Source organism: Lytechinus pictus, chromosome 3 (genome assembly GCF_037042905.1).
Source record: "Lytechinus pictus isolate F3 Inbred chromosome 3, Lp3.0, whole genome shotgun sequence".
NCBI lineage: Eukaryota > Metazoa > Echinodermata > Echinoidea > Temnopleuroida > Toxopneustidae > Lytechinus > Lytechinus pictus.
The window spans coordinates 24420034-24442732 of NC_087247.1; the positions used below are offsets into that span (position 1 = coordinate 24420034).

Here is a 22699-nt window from a genome sequence, read left to right on the forward strand (position 1 = left end):
TAAAACCCAACCCCAACAACGAATCTAAAAACCAACAATCATCCAAATTAAGACCACATGTTTAGAGCGATGTCTTTATTCCAGACCCAGTCATTTAAAAAATAATTCAAACAGTCTTAAAAACACAAGACTTTGTCATATTCTTATTCCTGTGGAATAACACGAGTATTATGCTTAGTCTTTCGTCTAGACCCGGTTATTTAAAAAATAAAGAAATATTGAAAAAAAAAATAAGACCAAATTTCAAAATTAAGCCCAGTTAAAATGCTTGGATTTAGACTGTTGTCTGTACTCCACACCCAGTTCTCTGAAAAATACAAATTAAGCGAAACTTTAATCTTAAAACTTAATCCCAGCATCTTCTAAACTATTAAAACCCTGTGAAAACGACAAAATTAATCATCGGCGTAAATGTTCATATCTGAATGATACGCACCTTAAAACCCAAGTTAACAATAACAACGTTATTCTACATCAATGATATTGTGGGGTCTTTGTTGATATAGTTTGTTTGTTTTTATTGTTTCTTATAATTTCCTATTTTGAAATAACTGAGTCTGGAGCAAAGACTACACCAAAGGTCTTTGTTTTGTTATTTTAGTTTGGACTTATATTATAATTTTCGAAGCAACCGGATCTGGAAAAAAGACTTTGAACTTATATTATAATTTTTGAAACAACCGGGTCTGGAAAAAAAGACTGTGAACTTACAGTATCATTTTTGAAACAACTGGGTCTGGAAAAAAGACTTTGAACTTATATTATAATTTTTGAAACAACCGGGTGTGGAAAAAGACTTTGGACTTATATTATAATTTTTGAAACAACCGGGTCTGGAAAAAAGACTTTGAACTTATATCATAATTTATGAAACAACCGGGTCTGGAAAAAAAGACTTTGAACTTATATTATAATTATTGAAACAACCGGGTCTGGAAGAAAAGACTTTGGATTATATTATACTTTCTTTATTAACCGGGTCTGGAAAAAAAAAAGACTTTGCACTTTTGTGCTTTATGAACGTATTACTATAAGATTTCAGTTTAGAACGGATTCGCCAAAAATCCCTTCAAGTTAACTTTATTACATTTGTGGGTAAAGTCATTATTACATTTGTGGGCGATCAAAATTATTACATTTGTGGGTTAAGTGTTATTACATTTGTGGGTAAAGTGTTATTACATTTGTGGGCGTTATTACATTTGTGGGCGATTATTACATTTGTGGGTGTAACACCCCCCCTTGAGAAGCAAAATTAAAATTCGTAATGTAAAAATTCCATTAAAACAGAAGTGTGCCCCCTCCTTTTGAAAGTGAAGACCTTTTTTTTTCTTTTTCTTTTGCTTGTCAATCGAAATATTAATTTTTGGTTAAAAACCAAATTTTTTTTCTTGTCAAATTTTTCCACGGAAAAATGTGCCCCCTCCCCTTTTTGGAAAATCCTGGATCCGCCCCTGATTGCAAGCTTTCCAATATATTAGAAGAAAAAAATGAAATAGACCTAACTGAAATGTCATAATATAATTTAAAATGAATAGAGCTGGTAAGTGTATCGCCTTGGTTTCTTCATTTACATTCAGTTGGTTTTGTGTATTATTGGTTTATGAAACAAAGTTGGCTCAAAGTAACTGCATTACTTAAGTTCTCTTTTACAATCAATTTCGATGATATTGTCATTGATCTGAAAAAAAAGGATTAGTTAAACCCAGTTTTCTATGGGTAGTAAACAACACCATTTTTTAAATTTAAATCTAAACCCAGAGTGTCACTATTCTTAGTCGATCTGGATTTAGTCACCATTTATTGTCCTACTACATGTTTCATTTTAAACCATTCAAATCCATTTATGGATTTTTTTTTTCGATGTGGACTCTTAAGAACATGCTTGCTTGGGGTGCAGCTGCGTGTGTTATTCACCATAAATAGCAACCTGGTAGATATAATAAATAAAAAGTTAACCAGATCATCTGCATTTGTAGGCCTATAGTGACCCCTCTTTTTTTTTCTTTTTTGGGGGGTTTGTCAACTTTCTCCTGACCCAAATCAGTTTCATTTTGGAGTGAAACAACCCCCTTTTTTACTTGCCAATTTTTTTCTTCCAAACAAGCACCCCCATCAAAAAATCGTTTGCTTTTACGTTTTCTCTCCACGCGGATTAACCGTACTTCGGATTCATTCTTTTTCGTATTTTGATTTTAAAGTCAGTTGATATATTTTTAAAACTTCTTCTGAAACTCATAATTGTAAGATCGGAGAAAACCCCATGGCCCTGGGAAGCTCGTTGCTGGGGTGCTTTTTTTTTTTTTTTTTTTTTACTTATCGAATTGGTAGGGACGATAATGACCTTCCTTTTTGAGTAAAACCTTTTTTTTGCTTGTAAAAAAAACGGGACAGATTAGAAAAGTCTATAAATTTTTTGTTTCAAATCATGATGTCTATATTTTGGTGTTAATAGGTGCTCTAAGGTCTTATCTTTGAAATGCAATTAAAAAAAAAACTTTGTTCATGCTTGAGCGAACACGGGACGTGTTTGTTGGGGGTTCAAAAAGAGGCTTGCGCCAGAATTGCAGAATATGAGTAATATGATGATCAGACTTCTTGCTAATCAGGAGACTTCCTCTCGACGTTTTCATTATCTGTGCCACAATTTTCGAATTATGCTGTCAAATTTTATTTACAAATTTATTTATTTACTTGAATTATTTTGTTTTTTCATTTAAACTTCTCTAACCTTTTAATTTTCCTTCATAAGTAATTGAGAAAAGAAGTTTTTTTTTGTCAACCCAAGCAAAAATATTTGCATTATTAATTGGGAAAACTTGTAATTATTCAAATCCTTTTATTATTGTGAAACAAATCATGTTATGTACCTTTAAAAGTCATGAATCTATTTTTCAAGGGGTCAATGATTCCTTGACCAAGTTTAATTGCTTGACAGGAAACACAGGAAGGGATTCATGTCTTTCAATGGCAATGGTGTATCGAGTCAATTTTGAAGGAGCTAGATACGGCAGATCGGGTAAAATGTATTAAAAAGTTGTGAGCGAGCGAAGTGAGCACGCAAATATTCCCACTTTTTTATTACAATATCAAATTTTGTGATAGTTTTTGACATAATATTCAGAAAATAATATCATATTTTACTTTCTATCTTTCCTTTTATTTCCTGTTCACTTTTTTCTTGGTCATGATTTTTTTTAATTGAGGGGGGGGGGGCATCCCGAGCCCCCGCCCATCAATGTGGCACTGTTCAAAAGGCACCATAACCTTTGTAGCACACAATGAAAGGATTTGAAAAAAATCCACGCTCTCCCATACTTCGGTTGAAAAAAATTGTTTTAGCTTGAAGAAGGAATATTCAAAGCTAACAGAGAGCATTATTAAAAAGAAACATCAGAACAATTCAAGCAAATAAATAGATCTGAAAATGAATTTTGACCGCATGATTTGAAAATTATGGCAAAGATAATGAAAAGATTAAGAGGAGTCTGCTAATTAGCAAGAAGTCCGATCATCATATTTATAATTTTATGCCATTTTGGCGCAAGCCTCCATTTTAACCCCAGACAAAAGCATTCCGTGTTCGCTCAAGCATGAAAGAAACTAATTTTTTAAATAGCATTTGAAAGATAAGACATTAGAGCACCCTATTAACACCAAAATATAGACATGATTTGAAACAAAAATTTTATAGACTTTTCAAATCTGTCCCGTTTTTTTTATACGCACTGTAGTATTTGGGAGAGTGTAGCACAATTCTGGTGTGCACACACCGTTTTATTATAGGCCCAAACAGAAGATCATGCTACAAATAAATTTATATTTTTATTAAGGCCAGGGGCGGATCCAGCTTTCGCCAATAGGGGGGGGGGTGGAATTTTTTTCAGCCATATTTTCCCCGATCGGCCGCTCGAAGATGATTTTGGGTTTATTTGAAGGGGTAGTCCTAATATTCACTTCTTAGCTTTATTCTTATGAATAAACATTAATATATAATATCATAATATCCTTATTTATATCATGCGAGTGCGAAGCGCGAGCTAATTTTATTTTGGAAATCTTATGTATTTTTTTCCTAAGATTTTGAACATTCTGGGCAATGTTTGTTATCCTGAAAAAGACCTATGCAAATGAATAACTACTACGAAGCGCGAGCAGAAATGATCTGATGGAAAAGACTAGCTGCTTGCAGTTAGCCATGAAGACGTTACATATTTTAAAACCTAAATAATGCGAGCGCGAAGCGCAAGCTGAAATTTGTTGACATTTTTACCTAAGGAATGGAAATTCTAAGCACTTTTTGTAACTCAAACAGAATAGGTATATAACTAAACAATTGATGCGAGCGCGAAATTTCGAGATTAAGACCTACTAAAGGAGACACTCTATTCATGTTTTGTAAATCATGAAAAGGATGAGTAAGTGGGGATCTTCCTTACATTAATAATGCGAGCGCAGAGCGCGAGCAGAAATTTTTTTTTATACGTTTTGAACTCATTATCGAAAAGGTACCTGTTAAGGACTGCTATTGGAATTAACCATGAAGGCGTTACTATTTCAACAATCAAATAATGCGAGCGCGAATCGCGAGCTGAAAATTTTCCACATTTCTACATAAAGAATGTAAAATTTTAATCAATTTTTGTAATCTTGAACAGGATAGGTATATAACTAAACAAATGATGCGAGCGCGAAGCGCGAGCGGAAAAAAATCGAGATTTAGACCTAAAAACGGGACACTCTATTCATTTTTTGTAAATCATAAAAAGAATAAGTAATAGGGGATCTTCCTACATTAGTAATGCGAGCACAAAATTTTTGATATTGTGATCTGAAACTGGATAATAATTTAGATAGAGAACAAGTTGAGTATCTGCATAAACATGCACGCGCGTGTTTCATATTTAGACATAGAATCTAGGCATTCTAAATACATCTTTTATCATGAAAATCAAAACGAGCGCGAAGCGCGAGCTTAAAATATTTGATATTCCGATCTGAAAAAATAGTCAATTTCAGCTCTATATTTCAAGCACTTTGTAGGAAAATTGTGAGGTGGATATGGATCGCACTTAATAAAGAGCTGATATTTTTCATTATTATTACTTTGAGTATTAAAATAGGACCGGTACATCCTTAGGACATGCATATGAAAACGATGACTATATCTTCCTATTCCTTTTGCTAAGCGCGAGATGAAACAAAAGGGACAACTTAATTATTAATTAATATCTTATTCATTAATGCCTAATGAGGGCGCGAAATCTGATATTATGGCCTGAAAACTGGACATTTTAAGCACTTTTGTAATTAAAAATAGGATGCATCAGTTAATGTATTGTAACCATTAATGCGAGCGCAAATCGCGAGCCAAAATTCTTGATAAACTGTCATGAAAAGGGGATTTTAAGTAGTTTGTTGTATAATCAATATTGAGACATATACATAACTCGCCAATCAAAATGCGAGCGTGCAGCGCTAGCTGATACATTTTGACAATCAGACCTGAAAAGGGATATTTTGAAAACTTTATGGAATACACGAAAATAATAGGTACCTGATAAATCAAAATTTGCGAGCGCGCAGCGCAACGAGAAAATGTTAATATTCAGACCGTAAGACTGACATTATCACAGAGCACTTTTTAAAAATCAATTTGGAAATCACACAAAATAATAAAAGTTCGATTTCTGAGGTGAAATATATTTTGTATATTGACTTCCAAACTTGATATTTATACTCCATATTGAACAAGATATGAAAATCACCTAACAGGCAATGCAAGCGCGAAGCGCGAGCGAAAATTTTATAAAGTGACATGAAAGATTCTTTTTATATTCCAAGTCTTCCCCTCATATTATTTTATTCACTCGTCTTCCTCTTCTTTTTTCTCTTCTCTTTTCCCTCCCTTTTCCCCTTTTTTCTTTCTTTCCCTTTTTTCCTTTTTTTGCTCCGCCAATAGGGGGGGGGGGGGGCGGGCCCCTCGGACCCCCCTGGATCCGCCTATGAAGGCCGTATATATTCCAACTAATTGATTACATGTAGGTATATATAGATTCTTAGATTTTAATAAATTCATGAGGTAATAGCAAAATGCTATTGATATTACAGTCGTTTGGAATTGCAAGAATATGAGATTGGTACATTTTCGGTCAAACTTTTGATTATATCGTTTGCAATAATTTATGATAAATACGTTTGAATTGTTTTCCTTGAATTGACACGTTTCTCAGATCACATTCTGCAGCATGACACAGCGGAAATAGCATTAGTATATTATTAGGTTCGGCAGTCAACGTCTTTATCGTTCATTTTAATCTGCCTCTTTGATCTGTCAACGCAGGTCGGAAAACTGGGGACTTCCTCAAACATCCTCACCAAAAGAGCCTAGCTATGTAGATGCCCGGTATAGATGAGACAGTATTCTACGCTCATGGTTTATAGGCCTACACCAATACATTTATCTGTTTTAATTATAAGAAGTTGCATTTTAAGAAAAGTGGTTGATTGGGGGTTGATTAGTTGATCTATCCTTGGCCTTGAGTAATTCTGTGTCCATGTTGCTGATGTTGTCTCTGCACCCAGCCGGGTCTCTGCATGTGTTCTTGAAATGTATTGCTCAGTAACGATTAACCAGAATATCGTGCCAGGAAAGGGCGCGTAAATCAGGCACGGTGAGTATTGGTTATCTCCCAACGAATAGCACTGCTGTCTCACAGAATGTCTTCAAGTCAAATCATCGTAAATGTAATACTCTCCAAGTTCAGCTTCATACAGACTAAAGGCAATCACAGAAGGACGGGTATTTCATCATTCAAGAAATGTTTTATCACAGCATTGGTGATATCGGTGTTATTTATTATCACTTGGGTAAGTACAGCATACAGATTAATATAGTTTTGATCTTAAACATTATTACAGACACCTATAGTATATAAATTTATAACAATTCATCAATGGATATCCCTTTTGTTGGAGACCCTCATTGCTTTTCTCAAGGAGATTTAAGACATGGAGAACCATCCAACACTTTTCCTTTAGAGCCACTTATAGATGCCGCCATGATAAAATATGTTACACATGTGTTTCATTGCATATTTCTTGCAGATTGTAGACAAAAGATTCCTGCCTAACTACAGACTTACAGGCGAATTACAAAACATGCTTTTGTAATAGTAATTACTTTACGCTGCCTCTGGTCGGATAATATGAGCAGACACATTGCTCACTTTGATCAGGGACAGCAAGCGCAATATTGCTTAAAATATGATTTGAAATCATACTCGACTGGCCGCATTTCGCCGCGGTTCTGACACATAGCATCACAAATTGATATACATTCCAACTAATCTTAATATTTTCATAGTGTGGAAGTGTGTGGGATTTTGTAAAATGTTGATTTAAAAGATGTCAAATTATTCGGTTTATCATATTTTAAAGCTGTTAATGTTATCATTCAATATTTCACCCAATATCAGGACATAATACGCCTTTAATAATTTTTTTCTCTTTAATCCTCATAAGAGGGACTTTATTTGTTCATATGATATTTACAATCGTTTTGACAAAAGTCACATACAAAAATATACATAGATGAAATAACGAAACAGGAACTAAAGGATTAAAAGAACCTTTGAGACCTGTCTTAAATCAAGTCTCTTCTGATTACATTTTCTTTTTAAATAACTTCGAATTTCTACCTTTAGATCTTTCATAAAATAAAAAGCATGAGTCATATGCTTGTCGTTTCCAAAACATTTTCTAATATAATTCCTATATATTACAAATTGTGAAAAATTTATAATAAGGTTAACCACATTCATTTCTGTTTTTTTCTATTTCATGACCTATCACGATATTTTTTTCGTTCAAAACAATCTTTACATCGAACAAAGCATTTATTAATTCAGAAACAATTTTCCAAAAAACTGTTACCACTTGACAGGTAAAAAGAATATGAATACTGGTTTCTGGAACTTTACAAATATTACATAAAATATCATTTTTAATTTTCCATTTGCAAAGGTTGTCTTTACTTGGTAGTATTCTATGAATTAATTTAAAATTAAATTGTTCAATCATGTTGTCGTTTATAAAATCCAGTTTAAACTCTAATAATCGTTTCCAATTAAATTCAAGAGGCAAGCCCAAGAAATCGTTCCAAAAATAAATACAAGGGAGGTCTCTTTTCTCCTTTTCAATCATCAAATGATAAAAATTTTTGGCTTTCATGCCATTGATTTCTATACAGTCACCTGTTGATATTTCAATAGTGCTGGATTTCGATGACATGCTATTTACATTTCGTGCACTATTACGTAATTTGTCAAGCCAGAACTTCGGTAACGCATTTTTTATTTTCAACAATTCAAAGGTAGAAAGTAATTCTCTTTCTTTAAAAATAGTGCATATTGAATCAATCTTCTTCCATTCACCACCTGTTACGATTTGTTTAACTTTCAAAATATTGTTCTTTATCCAGTTAGGAAAATATAATACATCTTTTTTATACTTTATGTTACTATTGTACCAAATAATTTCGTTTTCAATATTCGTTACTTTAAACATATCAATATACTTTAAATCAGCCCATGAACAAAACATGTCAACATAAAATATGGGCAAATGTTTTTTCATACAAATACGATACATATCACTCTTTTTGCAATTAAAAGTCAAACAAAGAGGCAAATCCCCGCCGATTTTCTGAATCCAATATTCAAACAGGGTTTTCCAAGCACTGTCTTAACCTGTAAAATATTTATTGATCCATGATAAACGTAGTGATCGACATTTTGTCTTTAAGTCAACCATTCCTAATCCCCCTTCTTTTTCAGGATTATGACAAACATTACGTTTCACCATTTCTTTTTTGGAATTCCACAAAAAATTGTAAACTAGTTTATTAATATCTTTGATTATTTTAGAAGGGATTGGTACTGCCGTAGCAGTATGTACTATCTGTGACATTACTAAAAAATTTATTACCACCACTTTTCCATGTAATGATAATTTTCTCATTTTCCATGAGTCAAGTGTATTTTTTATTTTTTTAACTTTATTTTCCCAATTGAGAGATTGAACAACAGAATATTTTTTCCAACAAAAACACCAAGACATTTTATAGGATCTTCAGTAAAAAGAAGATTGTTAGTTTCATTGTTGTTTATATTCATTTTCATAATATTTGATTTAGTCCAATTGATTTTTGGCCCAGCATATTTTCCAAACGTCTCGACTTCTTTCATTATCTTTTTGATGCATTCTATAGAATCAGTAAAAATTGTGGTATCGTCTGCATATTGTACGATACGTATATCTCTATCGTTCAATCTATGTGGAATTTGGATCCCTTGTATTTGATTATTTTGTCTAATTTTCTGAGCTAAAACCTCTGCAACAATAATAAATAAATATGCCGAAAGTGGCCAACCTTGCCTTACGCCTCTCTCTATTGCAAATTTATCTGATATCCAACCAAAATTTAAAACACGTCCACATGCACCATTATATAACGTTTCTATCCATCTTAAAAACGAATCTTTAAAATTGAGTTCTTTTAATAAAAAGAATAGGAAATCATGATTAATGGTATCGAAACCTTTTTTGAAATCTAAAAACATCACAACACCTGGTTTCTTTGTAGACACACAATAGTCAATAGTATCTTGAATCAATCTAATACATTCAGAAGCAGATCGATTTTTTTAAAATCCAGCTTGATCTTGTGATATCAGTTTATCTATCACTTTCTGTAATCGTAAAGAAAGGATACGGGCAACAAGTTTATAATCAATGTTTAGCAACGAAATAGGGCGCCAATTATCTAAGAGTTTTTTATCACCCTTTTTATACAATAAGGTAAGTATGCCCTGTCTTTGTGAACAAGACAACTGTTTCTTTTCATGACCTTCATTGAGACTATCAATTACCATATATTTGATTTCCTCCCAAAAGCATTTATAAAATTCGACGCTGAGTCCATCACTCAGCTTCATTGACTTTAAGGCCTCAAGACATTCATTTTCTGAAATCTTTCCTTCACATAATTTTGCATCTTCTTCATTCAGAACATTTAAATTGACATCAGATATATAATCTTTAAACCCATCTTCAATATCACTTCTTTTATAAAGTGCATTGTAATAATCCTGTATACCTTTTAAAATATTCTGTTCATCTCTAATAAGTTTTCCATTAATCTGAAGACAATCTATTTCTTTCTTTTCACCTTTTGCTTTTTCAAGTTGAAGAAAATATTTTGTTGACTTTTCACCAAAATTCAAGCCACTTTGCCCGAGATCTCACAATAGCACCTTTGCACTGATATTCATACCATTTGTCTATCTTTTGTCTTATTTTCTTCATTTTATCTATATCTTCTACACTCAAGACATTTATATTCTTACATAAACTCTCATATTCATTTTCCATCTGAACAATATTGTTTCTTTTTTTTCTCTTAAGATTAACTGCATATTTCATACTAAATTCTTTTATTCGAATTTTACACATTTCCCATCTAAGTTGTTTATCATATCTATTATTAAAATCCATATCAACCTTGTGAATAATACGCTTAATATGCTCTTTAAACGATTCTTCTTTAAGCAACGAGTTGTTCAGTTTCCAACAACCTTTTCCCTTGTCATGTATCAAGATTTCATTGACACTGCATTAATAATACGTTTCGTCATGTGTTCAATAATGTTTGTTCTCAAATAAAAATGGAAATATTTATCTTTTTTCACCACAAATCATTTTTCAGTTTTCCCATGAAACTGGCGGCATCACAGGTCGCCACCAAAGGCTACATTGCACCTGTGTATTATTTTTGTACTTCGTTAGAAATTGGAAGCTATTTGCATATCGTTGTCCGACTCCATTCTTGTTACCTCCATGCTTTTCTAATTCCCGTTTGTAAGGACGGCTCATCATAATCCAAATTCGCATCGTGTATTTGAAAATTTGAGTTAACGAATCTATTAAACATATTTTCTGTTGAATGTTAGCAGAGTTCGCTCTCTCCTATCATGCTTATATGATTCATTTGAAAGGAAGGAAGACGAGTACTCTAGGAATTCCCACATCTCTGTCCGTCCCTAGCTAGCAGCCTCAACTAATATCTAACTTCCCCCCTCATCCTTGCCCCCCCCCCTCTCTCTCTCTCTCTCTCTACTGGGACGAATGCTTGGATGACCATCATTATGGAGTTATACAAACGTTAGATTCTTAGTATGAAAATGTATCAAACAAGATATGCGTGGAGACAGATCGAAGTAATCATTTTGAATGCATTCAAAACTTTTTTTAACTATTGAATTAGCCTCTGTCATATGCATATATAGAGAGTTATAATAAGAATAATTGTATACAATTACTATTTGTACTAAAGATATATGAATGTCGTAAATTATTCAAACCTGCGGATTTTCTTTTTTAAACAAAATCATGACAGACACGTAAATGCCTCTCTTTTTAATGTTGTATTGTTTATTATTGTATATTTTATTGTACAAGCAACATTTAATTATTACATACCCGGCTCAGTGACTGAATATTGTGTTCATGATACTTAACAGAACTTATTATTGAACACTTTAAACAATTGCTTCCTGTATGCATAACTTAAAGTATACATCCATTCATTCCCGTTTGAATAGTTCTACTAATAAGGGGCAATCAGGCAATTATGAATTTCCCCTGAACTAATGCATTTCGCTGAACACTGGCGTACGGATGGAGGGGAAGGGGGTGATCCTTCCATGACCAGGAAAAAAGGAGAAAATAAAATAAAGGCAGAGGAAAAAGTATACGCCTATATATTTTTATTTCAAATTACTTAATATATTGTTAAAATCTATCACAAATTTGAATCATTGTATTCAAAAGGTCAAAGTATTTCTCGGGACATTTTGCACCATATCCGCTATGTTTGACCCCCCTCGAAATGTTTTGCACACTACGCCACTGTTGCTGGAAAATAATATTCCAAAGTCTAGACTAGACGACTTTTGACGTCGGTTCGATGTGCACATGTTCCCGTTTACATGTAAATTCTTTTCCAGCAACTGACACTCTGGATTGAAATTAACTGGTAATATTATGCAATAGGGCCTATATGTTTCATTATGTTTAATTGTTGTCAAGACAAGTGCTCTATGACTCAGTGAAAACATACATTTCCGCCGCTTGTAAGTTTTTAAGCCCGATGAGACAAAATGTATAAGCCTTGATAAATGAATTATCCATATTTTAAACACCTGTATTCGCGTTAATGTAAAATGAAATGGAACATATAGTACAGTGAGTGATACATTGGAAACGGTATGAGAGGAACGAATAATAAATAGGAATTCTAATGTAAAGAGGAGTGATCGGAATTATTTTTTTTCATTTTATTTTACTTTGCTCTATCATGTTCAAATATAGCAAAGATATGTTTACTGTACATGGTTTTGGACGGGATGGGTTAAGTCAATTGAACCTATCATGTCCAAGATTCAAGACAGAACTCAACTTTGGTATCAAATTCATTCATTTGTTAGAAAGCAGAAGTAGTCCAGGATAGGCCCCATAGACAAGGGGTCGAACCTTGTTTTTTTAGATATACAATGTTCTTTTATGGTTTCTTGTCAATTCGAGGGTGCTGATTCCGAATCTTAATGATGCCACTCTTGTAACCTTGAGCATTTTCCGCAAATTGGTAAAATCCAATATGGCCGCCAAAATATATGCAAATTACCCATGAAAATCATAAAATTGCCCACACATTAGCTATAAAATACATGTAGTTGTTGTGCAGAAGTGAAATACCAATTGGAAAAGCGATATTTGACAAAATATTTATTTTATTGATATTCAAAATGGCCGCCATAACCCCTGTATACTTTATTATGTAGAATATGAATGGGGAAAAATATTTTTTCAAACAAGATTACTATTATTGCATGTGATTGTGACCTGCGAGTGGACTACTGTCTGAAAACATGACTATTAACAAAACTATGTCATTTGTATACTATCTAATGTGATAAATGCTGTATTATGATATTCAAAATGGCTGTCATAGACCCCTTATACTGTGTACAATATATAAAAGGGGACAAATAATTTTCACAACCTTTGAATTTGTTTGACTTTAAAATGCCTATAACTGCGAAATATTGGTGTAACACTGTCTGACAACAAGGATTTCTAACGAAACATATCATTTCCCTTGCTATTTCGGTAATTATGCTGCATGTTGACATTCAAAATGGCTGCCATAGGCCCTATCTGTATTATGAACAAAGCGAATGAAGAAACTAATTTTCACAAGAGTAAAAACAATAAAATGAATGTAATTGTAATCTACGAGTGAAATATTGTCTAAAAACATGTTTTCTGGCGAAACATATCATTTCCTTTTTCATGCATGAGATAAATGCTGTATTGTAAAATTCAAAATGGCCCCTATGGGCCCTTACAGTATTATCTAAAATGTAAATGGGGGCAAATACTTTTGAAAGAATTAGGATTTGCCTGACTATGAAATCCATATAATTCTGTTGTATAAGGAAAATATTGTTTGAAAACGTGATTTTTTTTAAATGAAATATAACATTTCCTCTCCCAAGTAGGTGATAAATACTGTATTTTGACTTTCAAAACGGCCGCACAAGCCCCTACAAATTCTGTAACATGCGTATAGGGAAACTAATCATCACCAGAATGAGAACCAAAAACGCACGTAACTATGTGATGTATGGGTAAAATTTGGTCTTGAACATGATTTCTGACTAAATACATCACATAATGGTTGAGAAGGTAATAAAGGCCTTACTTTGAAATTCAAAATTGCTGCCATAGCCCAAAGTAGTATGTACATTGTAACTGGGGACAGATAATTTTGACAAAATTTTTACTATGAAAATGGCTTAATTTTGATGTAAGTGTTAAGTATTGTCTAAACCCAATGATTTCTAACGAAATATATCATAGCTTGTGTCATAAAGGTGATGAATGCAGCCTTTTAAAAATGAAAAATGGCCGCCATAGTCCCATATCTTAATATGTAAAATTTGAATGGGGAAAGATAATTTCCACAAAGAAACATATTGCAGCCATTTTGAAATTTAAATATAGCATTTATCACCTAAATAACATAAGAAATGATCTATTTGGTTAGAAATCATATTTTCAGACGATATTTCACTCACACATGCGACACCATTTAGTCAAGCAAAGCCAAATTCTGTTAAAATTATATGTTCCCATTCACAAAGTACATAATAGGCCTACCGTTAGGGCCTGTAGCGGCCATTTTGACTTTCAAAATACATTATTTATCACCTACCTGGCAGAATGAATGATATATCTTGTTAAAAATTTTGTTTTCAGACAATATTTTACTCTTAAATCACAATTATATGCATGTTATGGTGCTGACTCCTGTGAAAATTGGTTTCCCAGATCGATTGTACATAATACAGTCAATGTCTTTTGGCGGCCATTTTGAAAGTCAAAATACAATATTTAACACAAATATGAAATCCGAATAATATATTTCGTTGCAAATTATATTTGAAGACAGTATTCCACTAATTTACCACAAAAAAATACGTTTTAGTGCTCACCTTGTGATTGTTTTTGTCCTCTCTCACATCGTAGATCATAATTTTAGGGCCTTTGGCGGCCATATTAAATATCAAAATACAGGGTTTATCACATACATGGCATGTTAAATAATAAATTTCGTTAACAGTAATGTTTTTAGTCGGTATTCCACTCGTTTATCTTAACAAAATGCATTTTAGTGCTCACTCTTGTGATTTTTTTTTGTGTCACCATTCACATTGCACATAATAGTGTTAGGGCTTTTGGAGGCCATTTTGAATATCAAAATACAGGATTTATCACATAAGTGACATAACAAATGATAAATATCGTTAGCAAACATGTTTTCAGACATTGCTTCACTCATAGATCATAATTACTTGCATTTCAGTGCTCAATTTTGTAGAAATTTATTTTCCCCATTCATATTGTACAGGGGTCTATGATGGCGGCCATTTTGATAATTATCAAGAAAATAAATATTTTGACAAAAATCATTTTTCAGATATTATTTCACTCCAGCAGCACAATTGCATGTACTTTATAGCCAATGTGTGGACAATTTTATGATTTTCATTGGTAATTTGAATATTTTGGCGGCCATATTGGATTTTGCCAATTTGCAGAAAATGCTCAAGGTTACACGAGTGGCATCATTCAGATTCGGAATCAGCACCCTCGAATTGACAAGACACCATCAAAAAACATTGTATATATAAAAAAAAAAACAAGGTTCGACCCCTTCTATCCTGGACTAAAGATAAGAAAAACGTAATGGTGAGAAGTTGAAAGAGTTTATCAAGAAAGTTACAACTTTTGACAAAAGATGTATCACTTGACCCGAAATGTCAAATTAACAGCATATTGTGAAAAGGTTTAGGATAACTCTCTAATTTTTCATTATCAGCAATTTCCTAGGCATCTTTTTTCTTCTTTCTTTCTTTCTTTTTTTTATTCGGGCATTATGCACAGGTAGCATAATCATCATAAGTCTTCTTAAGAAAAAAAACAGAAAAAGATATTATTTAGTCATTTATACTCTTTGTGTACTGGTGGAGAAGAAAAAGAAGCCACTCTCATATTGTAATTGTAATAAATTTGTGTTAAAAGAAATAAACGGTGTTTGAAACCTCTTGATAAAATTATGTTTGGTGATATGGTGGCAGCGGTGGGATAGTGATCTCGCTGGTGGCCTTGATCCCTATGTAGGCCTATAATCATGATTGATAACAATAATAAACCGGATATGATTGTAACTTTTCAGTGTCTCATCAGTAAAACTGCACAATCAAGAAGAAGTATGGGAAAATTTCTTATAAACGTGTCTATTTTCTTTCATCAGGTGTTTTCAGTTTCCAAAAGGATCAGCCTGGCTCTAAGCTTCGGTGCAAAGGACAGCAGGGGAGTTAAACAACACACGACACAATACATGCTTACACCTCAACACACTTTTGGATCATTTGGATTGGACCATCTTTTTGATGTCTTTGTTCATAACGACACTTTAATCAAGGAGTACTCAAACTTCAATGCTCTGAACCTGACTTCTTCAGCAACATCCGTGTTTCAGCCGGTCCGACAAGGGTACCAAGTTGGCGATACTGTTGAAATTCGGATAGACGCTTACAATGGGATGGGGTACCCTCAGACTGCTGGTGGTGACTTCTGGTTTGTTACAGTGGCATCGATCGACGGGTATTTCAGAAGTGCCGCCCGTCTGGTGGATCATCAGAATGGGAGCTATTCGGCTTATTTCTTGGCGCCGCGTCCTGGAAGACTTAACTTGCAAGTTATTCTAGGTTACCCATCCGACACTGTAAGGTGGTTGAGTGAGGTTTATATGAAAGCTGACGGTTGCTTCACTTGGGCTGCAAGATACAATCGTTATGGGTTTGGTGATGGTCAAGGGCGATGCGTTGTGAAACGAGGAATGAACCACCTGTTGAACGAAAACATTTGCTTTTTTGGCGCCAATGAGACCGGGATGGGCCAGAGCGCTCTCATATGCACCAAACCCAATGGATTCATTTGTGATGATATCAGATCTATAATGTCTTATGGACAGTATGCTGGAATAGATAGACCGGTTAATCAGCTCATTGTTGGAAAGAAATATCTATTCAACAAGTAAGTTCTCGTCTTCCAATTATGGTTCGTTATTACAATGGTTCCATATCATAAGTCAATATTAAAGGACAAGTCCACCCCAACTAAAAGTTGTTTTGAATAAAAAGAGAAAAATCCAACAAGCACAACGCTGAAAATTTCATCAAAATCGGATGTAAAATAAGAAAGTTATGACATATTTAAATTTCGCTTAATTTCACAAAATTGTTATATGCACATCCTGGTCTGTATGCAAATGAGGGAACTGATGATGTCATCCACTCACTATTTCTTTTGTATTTTATTGAATGAAATATGAATTATTCTAATTTTCCCCTTTTTGTCATGTGAAAGAAAGTTTTGTTCCTCTCTGAACATGTGGGATTACCATTGTTTTAAAATTTTATGATTCAATCAAGTTGATCCCTATTGTCAAATTTGTAAAAATTGAAATATTGTGTAATTCAAACAATAAAAAACAATAGAAACAGTGAGTGAGGGACATCATCGACTCTCTCATTTGCATGTTGCTGACTTGTTCATATAACTATTTTGTGAAAAATAAGCGAAACTTTAAAATGCCATAACTTTCTTATTTTACATATGATTTTGATGAAATTTTCAGCGTTATGCTTGTTGGATTTTTCTCTATTGTTTCAAATCAACATTTTTCTGGGGTGGACTTGACCTTTGAACACTTTTTGTACAAGAATCAGCTCGGTTACAACTTTCTCCCGAATGAAATTCTCTTATCGTGCGATGGTTATATGATAACTAGAAGTGTATCTTACGAATGCTGCTAATCTTGTCGGAAAGAGCACACAGTCACCAGTGTGTTTCATGTTGTGTCAGTGTAGTCAATCCAGTGGAATTGGAACATTTCTTCATAGTGTGGTACACAGTGTGTCAATATAACTATGATGAATATCACCATGCACATAGCGACTTATAACTATACAGATTGAAAAGGTGTCTATTGTTATCGCGCTGTAATATATTTATATATATATATATATATAATTGTATACATGTAGATTCAGTCACACAGTGAACACAGTGTGATGAAACACTCACTATTCCATGAAAAATCCCATGGATGATTAAGGAAAAGTTAATCACATTATATTCATTTTTTACCACAAAGCAATGATATTCACAATGTGGTCATTATATAGAACTTCATTAAAACACTTTGCTGAACATGCTTAAGAAGTGCCAGACAGTGGCTTCCTTTTTCACAGCATATAGGGAATGTATAAACACACAATTGCGAATGAATTTCAGAATTTCTGGTTTGTTTCCTATCATTAATTTTGTTGGAACACAGTGTCTTTGCCGTTATTACATACTGAATAAGTTTTCAACCAGTGTGAACTGTTTCGCTGTGTGGCAACTATGTGTCATCACTGTGTAATATTCGTATCACACTATGGTCACGATGTCTTCATACAGTTGACTATGATGTATTGAGTGTGTTGACCATGTATGTTTCTTTCCAACAGGGAAGCGGCACTGAACTTTAACTAAAAAGGGAGCGATCTTTTTGGGCAATTCCATAATAAAGCAACCTTTTTGTACGTCCGACCCCATTTTTCTCAATTCTTACTTCACTTTATAAACTGAACAAGTCATTGTCCTTTGAGAACATTAAAGACTGTCGATAGAACAAGAAATCACAGACAGAAAATTTCTTAAAGTTCCCACATTAGCCACATATTTGGGGGGCGGATGTCCTTTTACACATTTTATGGAATTGCCCTCTTGTATAATCAAGGTCTGCTCCGGATCATTGTCCAAATATTTTTAAATGCTTAACCATCTGGTAAACAATGTGTGTCTTCATTTTAAAAAACAATTCACAGCACATTTTACAAGACCAACTTGATATCACCCAAGTCAGTGTATCACATAGACATCGCCGAAAAGAGTAATACAGGTAAGTTCATTCTGGTATCTAGTGCTGGCAGGCCGTAGCTAGAATTGTCATTACGCTATTTTTGGACACACTTATTGGGGCGTGGATTTCCCAATAAGTGTGTCGAGCAAAAAATATGGAGAAATCAAAATAAGCTGAGAATATAATATACAAAATAGATTGCCATCAGCTTTACAATTCTAATGACATTATACATAATAATTTGGTTTTTCATAATTACGTATAGTTCCTATAATCTGGGTACAATTATACCTTCTGTCTGCCATAAAGTGTCACTACTTTTCTAGACATCAATTTTTTAAGGCTTATCGTTATTTGTTATTTATAAGTAAATATATAGATATATTTTTTCAAATTAATATTTTGTAATATTTTTCAAAATGTTATCCAATCTAAAATTTCTTTTGAAAGACATTATTGTGCTTTTTTTTATCAAATCAGGAATGATGACTGAAGTCTATGATTACAAGGTGGAACGTCCCAGAGTACCTTGCCGTGACGGCGACAGTAGGAACTCAAGTTTACTTCCGGAAGGATATTGGTTAGGTCCCAGATGGCAATCACTCGTCTGCGCCAACAAACGGTGGGATGATGTTGACGAAGTCAAGAAATGTCTTACTGGTCACAAAATCATCATTTTAGGCGATTCTATAGGATGTCAGTGGTTCCGAGTGCTAGAGAAGAAACTGGGCGACAAAAATGTGCCAAATTCGTATTATCATTGTACCGAGGATATGACGCACACGGTCCTTTACAAAAGACATGTACTCTCTGCGGCACTTACTGCAACTTTTAACTTTGTTGGTTTAGAGCGCATGTTCGAAGGGGAATACATGGATATGCTCAACGACACGAGTGTAACATACATAATTTTAATTAGCATGTCGGCGCACTACGCCTCGTGGAATATGGACAGCTATCGAGATAGAATGCGTTCTATTCGTGACGCCATCGCGCGTATGCGTACGAGGCTCGGCGACGATCGCGTAATGGCCGTCGTAAAAAAGTCTCAGCCCCGAGAACAGCCTTCGTTTCAAGCTCGTGTGCACAGTAATGACTATGTTTTCAGACAAATGAGTGGGATAATGGAGGAGGAGTTTGTCGGTATTGATGCAAAGATGATAGATACTTGGGATTTGGTTACATCTTATCAAAACCAAGTATTTGTTCATATGCCCTGGCCATGTATTAATGAAGAAGTTGATTTGTTTCTTTCGTATTTATGTCCTTCGTGAAAAAAAAAATCAAAATATACTATGTAACCGAATTGGCCTACAAAATTGTGAAATGTTCACTTTCACTTATCACGAATAATTAGGCCTATATCTGAATGACATGTTCACTTGTGTAATTCTGCTCTTGATAAACCAAAACTTTTGAAAGTCTACCTCTGTGAGTGTGAACTCCATATACGTGCATCCGCTTCTTCTAAAGCCGTCCTTTTTTGGCAATTATTCAAGTCGATTGACTTTATTGATAAAGTGGCCAAAACAATTAACAAATATCATAAATATCAGCACACTGTTTGGGTGTTCCTGGACTTTTCCAAGACCTTCGATACCAGTATTCACCATGACATTATTTTGCAAAAATCAAACCATTATATGGTATCCGCAGGAAGGCCTTGGAGTGGTTCAGGAACTCTCTTACAAATCATTTGCAATTAATGGTCAATGTTCTTCTAACTTACATGTAAATTGTGATGTCCCTTGGGATATTGTTTGCTTGGTCCCTTGTTATTTACTATTTATATTTTTTTTCCTCGTGTCAGAGGTTGTTTATTCATTCAATTGTCAAGTTAACATGTAATAACATTCAGGGTCTTAGAGACAACATCCGAGATGTCGTCTAAAAGAATTTCATATTTAAACACATGCCATATAGAATAACTGTTGTATGGTTTACCTTGAAAATAATTAATCATATACATGAAATAGATTGCATATTGAGCATACACAAGGACTGTATTTATATCTGTTGCTTTTTCATGTGTGAAATCAAAACCAACTATTAATAATTTTTCGTTTAATACAATTTTTTCTTTAAACATTAAATTAATCAAATCCACAAAACTTTTCCAGAAAAGCTTTACACTTAGGCATTCTAAAACAACATGAACAAAAGATTATGTTGTTTTGCAGAAAAAACATAAGTTGTCTGTTACAATTTTCCACCTCCACAAGTTGTATCTAAACGGTAAAATCCTATGAAGAGTTTTGAAGTTGAGTTGCTTTATTTTATTGTTTTTCAATGTCTTAAACTTAAATTTCAATGTGTCTTTCCAGTCAAAATCAATTGCAAGGTTCAATTTACCTTCCCAGAATGTTAAAGCAGCCGGTTCTCTTTTCTTAAATTCACACAATAAACTATAGAAATTGCGAGACTTCATTGATCGTAGTCTAATAAAATCAAGCGTTCTAATTTCGAATACGTCGCTTCCGTATTGTGAATTTGTTTCATGGTTATCTGCATAACTTATGTCTAGAATTCTTTCGATCCAAATTTTTGGTATCGCATTTTTCAGTTTCGAATACATAAAGTCCATTAACAAAGAATTTGAGCCAAGCACTCGACAAATATGTTCTCTTGGCCGAAATCGTCCATTTTCTACAATGTCATTAATCGTTATAATGCCTTTTTCAAACCATTTTTTAAAAATAAAGGTTTTCTATCATGTGTGATATTACTATTGTACCACAAAACTTGATTTTTAACATTTACAATATCTGGAAACTGAATATATTTAAGTTCACTCCAAGTAATGAGACAGTCTATATAAAAGTCGGGTACCTTTTGTTTTGCGCACAACTTCAACATATCTTTACTGAAACAATTTGTTTTCAAAAGTAATAAAAAGGACATATTTTTTCAATCCAATATCTAAACATAAACTTCCACGGTACATCATTATCATTTTCAAAGAATCTACTCAACCATGATAAATGTAAGGATTGGAATTTAGATTTCAAATCTATCATTCTCAGTCCTCCCCTTATAATATCATTAATCAAGACTGCTCTCTTGACTTTTTCTCGTTTTGAATTCCATAAAAAATTATACATCAGTTTATTGAGATCAACAACTAGTTTCTGGGGGATGGGTAATACAGAGGCAACGTAAACAAATTGAGAAATTACTAATGATTTAAGAATCAAAACTTTACCATAGTAAGTTAAATTTCTCATTTTCCAAAAACTTAAAATTGATTTAAATTTTTGAAGTTTCATAAACCAGTTCAGTCGTTCAGACCCTTTTTATCACTTGTTAGATACATTCCTAAGTACTTGACAGGTTCATCATTCCATTTAATACCTTCAATGAATGCATGTTGTTGTTGCATAGTGACAGCATTTATTTTCATCACATTTAGGCTTGGCCCAGCAAAGAAACAAAAAAGTTTTACTTCTTCAAGACATAAGTTGGCAGATTGAATGTTGTTTAAAAAGAGAACAGTGTCATCTGCAAGTTGAGATATCTTAAATTCTTTTGAAATACCAGTTTCAGTAGATACTACAGTGATACCACTGATATTAATATTCTGCTTTATTTTTAATGCCATAATTTCAACAACAAGAATAAACAATAAAGCTGACAGAGGGCAACCCTGTCTAATTCCTCTTTTTATTTTTATTTTTTTCGAAATCCAACCATTACTCATGACACTCCCTCCAACATTTGCATAAAGGATTTTAATCCATGTAATAAAAGATTCTTTAAATTTAAGTTTGTATAATATTTGAAATAGAAACTGATGGGTAACCGTAACCGTATCGAAAGCTTTTCGAAAATAAAGAAAAAGAAAAATGCCTGGGTGATTATTATATTCACAAAATTTAATAATATATTCAACCAAACGTAAATTTTGCATAGCAGAGCGCTGTTTTAAATAACCTGATTGATCAAAAGAAATCAATTTATCTATAACACCTTTTAATCTTGTACACAATACTTTTGCTGCAATCTTATAATCAGTGTTGAGCAATGATATAGGTCTCCAATTATCTAGACATTGTTTATCACCTTTCTTGTACAGCAAAGTTAATATAGCTAATTTCTGAG

At 33.4% G+C, this 22699-nt stretch overlaps 1 protein-coding gene across 1 annotated transcript; it reads left to right on the top strand.

Annotated features, from left to right (window-relative positions):
- The first annotated feature begins 6309 nt into the window (after positions 1-6309).
- LOC129257569 (NXPE family member 3-like) lies at positions 6310-22424 on the top strand. The gene is made up of 4 exons (XM_054895930.2): positions 6310-6870; positions 15941-16725; positions 18567-18640; positions 19082-22424. Exons 1-4 carry the CDS (start codon positions 6721-6723, stop codon positions 19873-19875), a joined length of 1803 nt encoding a protein of 600 aa, XP_054751905.2. The 5' UTR covers positions 6310-6720; the 3' UTR covers positions 19876-22424.
- The last annotated feature ends 275 nt before the right edge of the window (positions 22425-22699 follow it).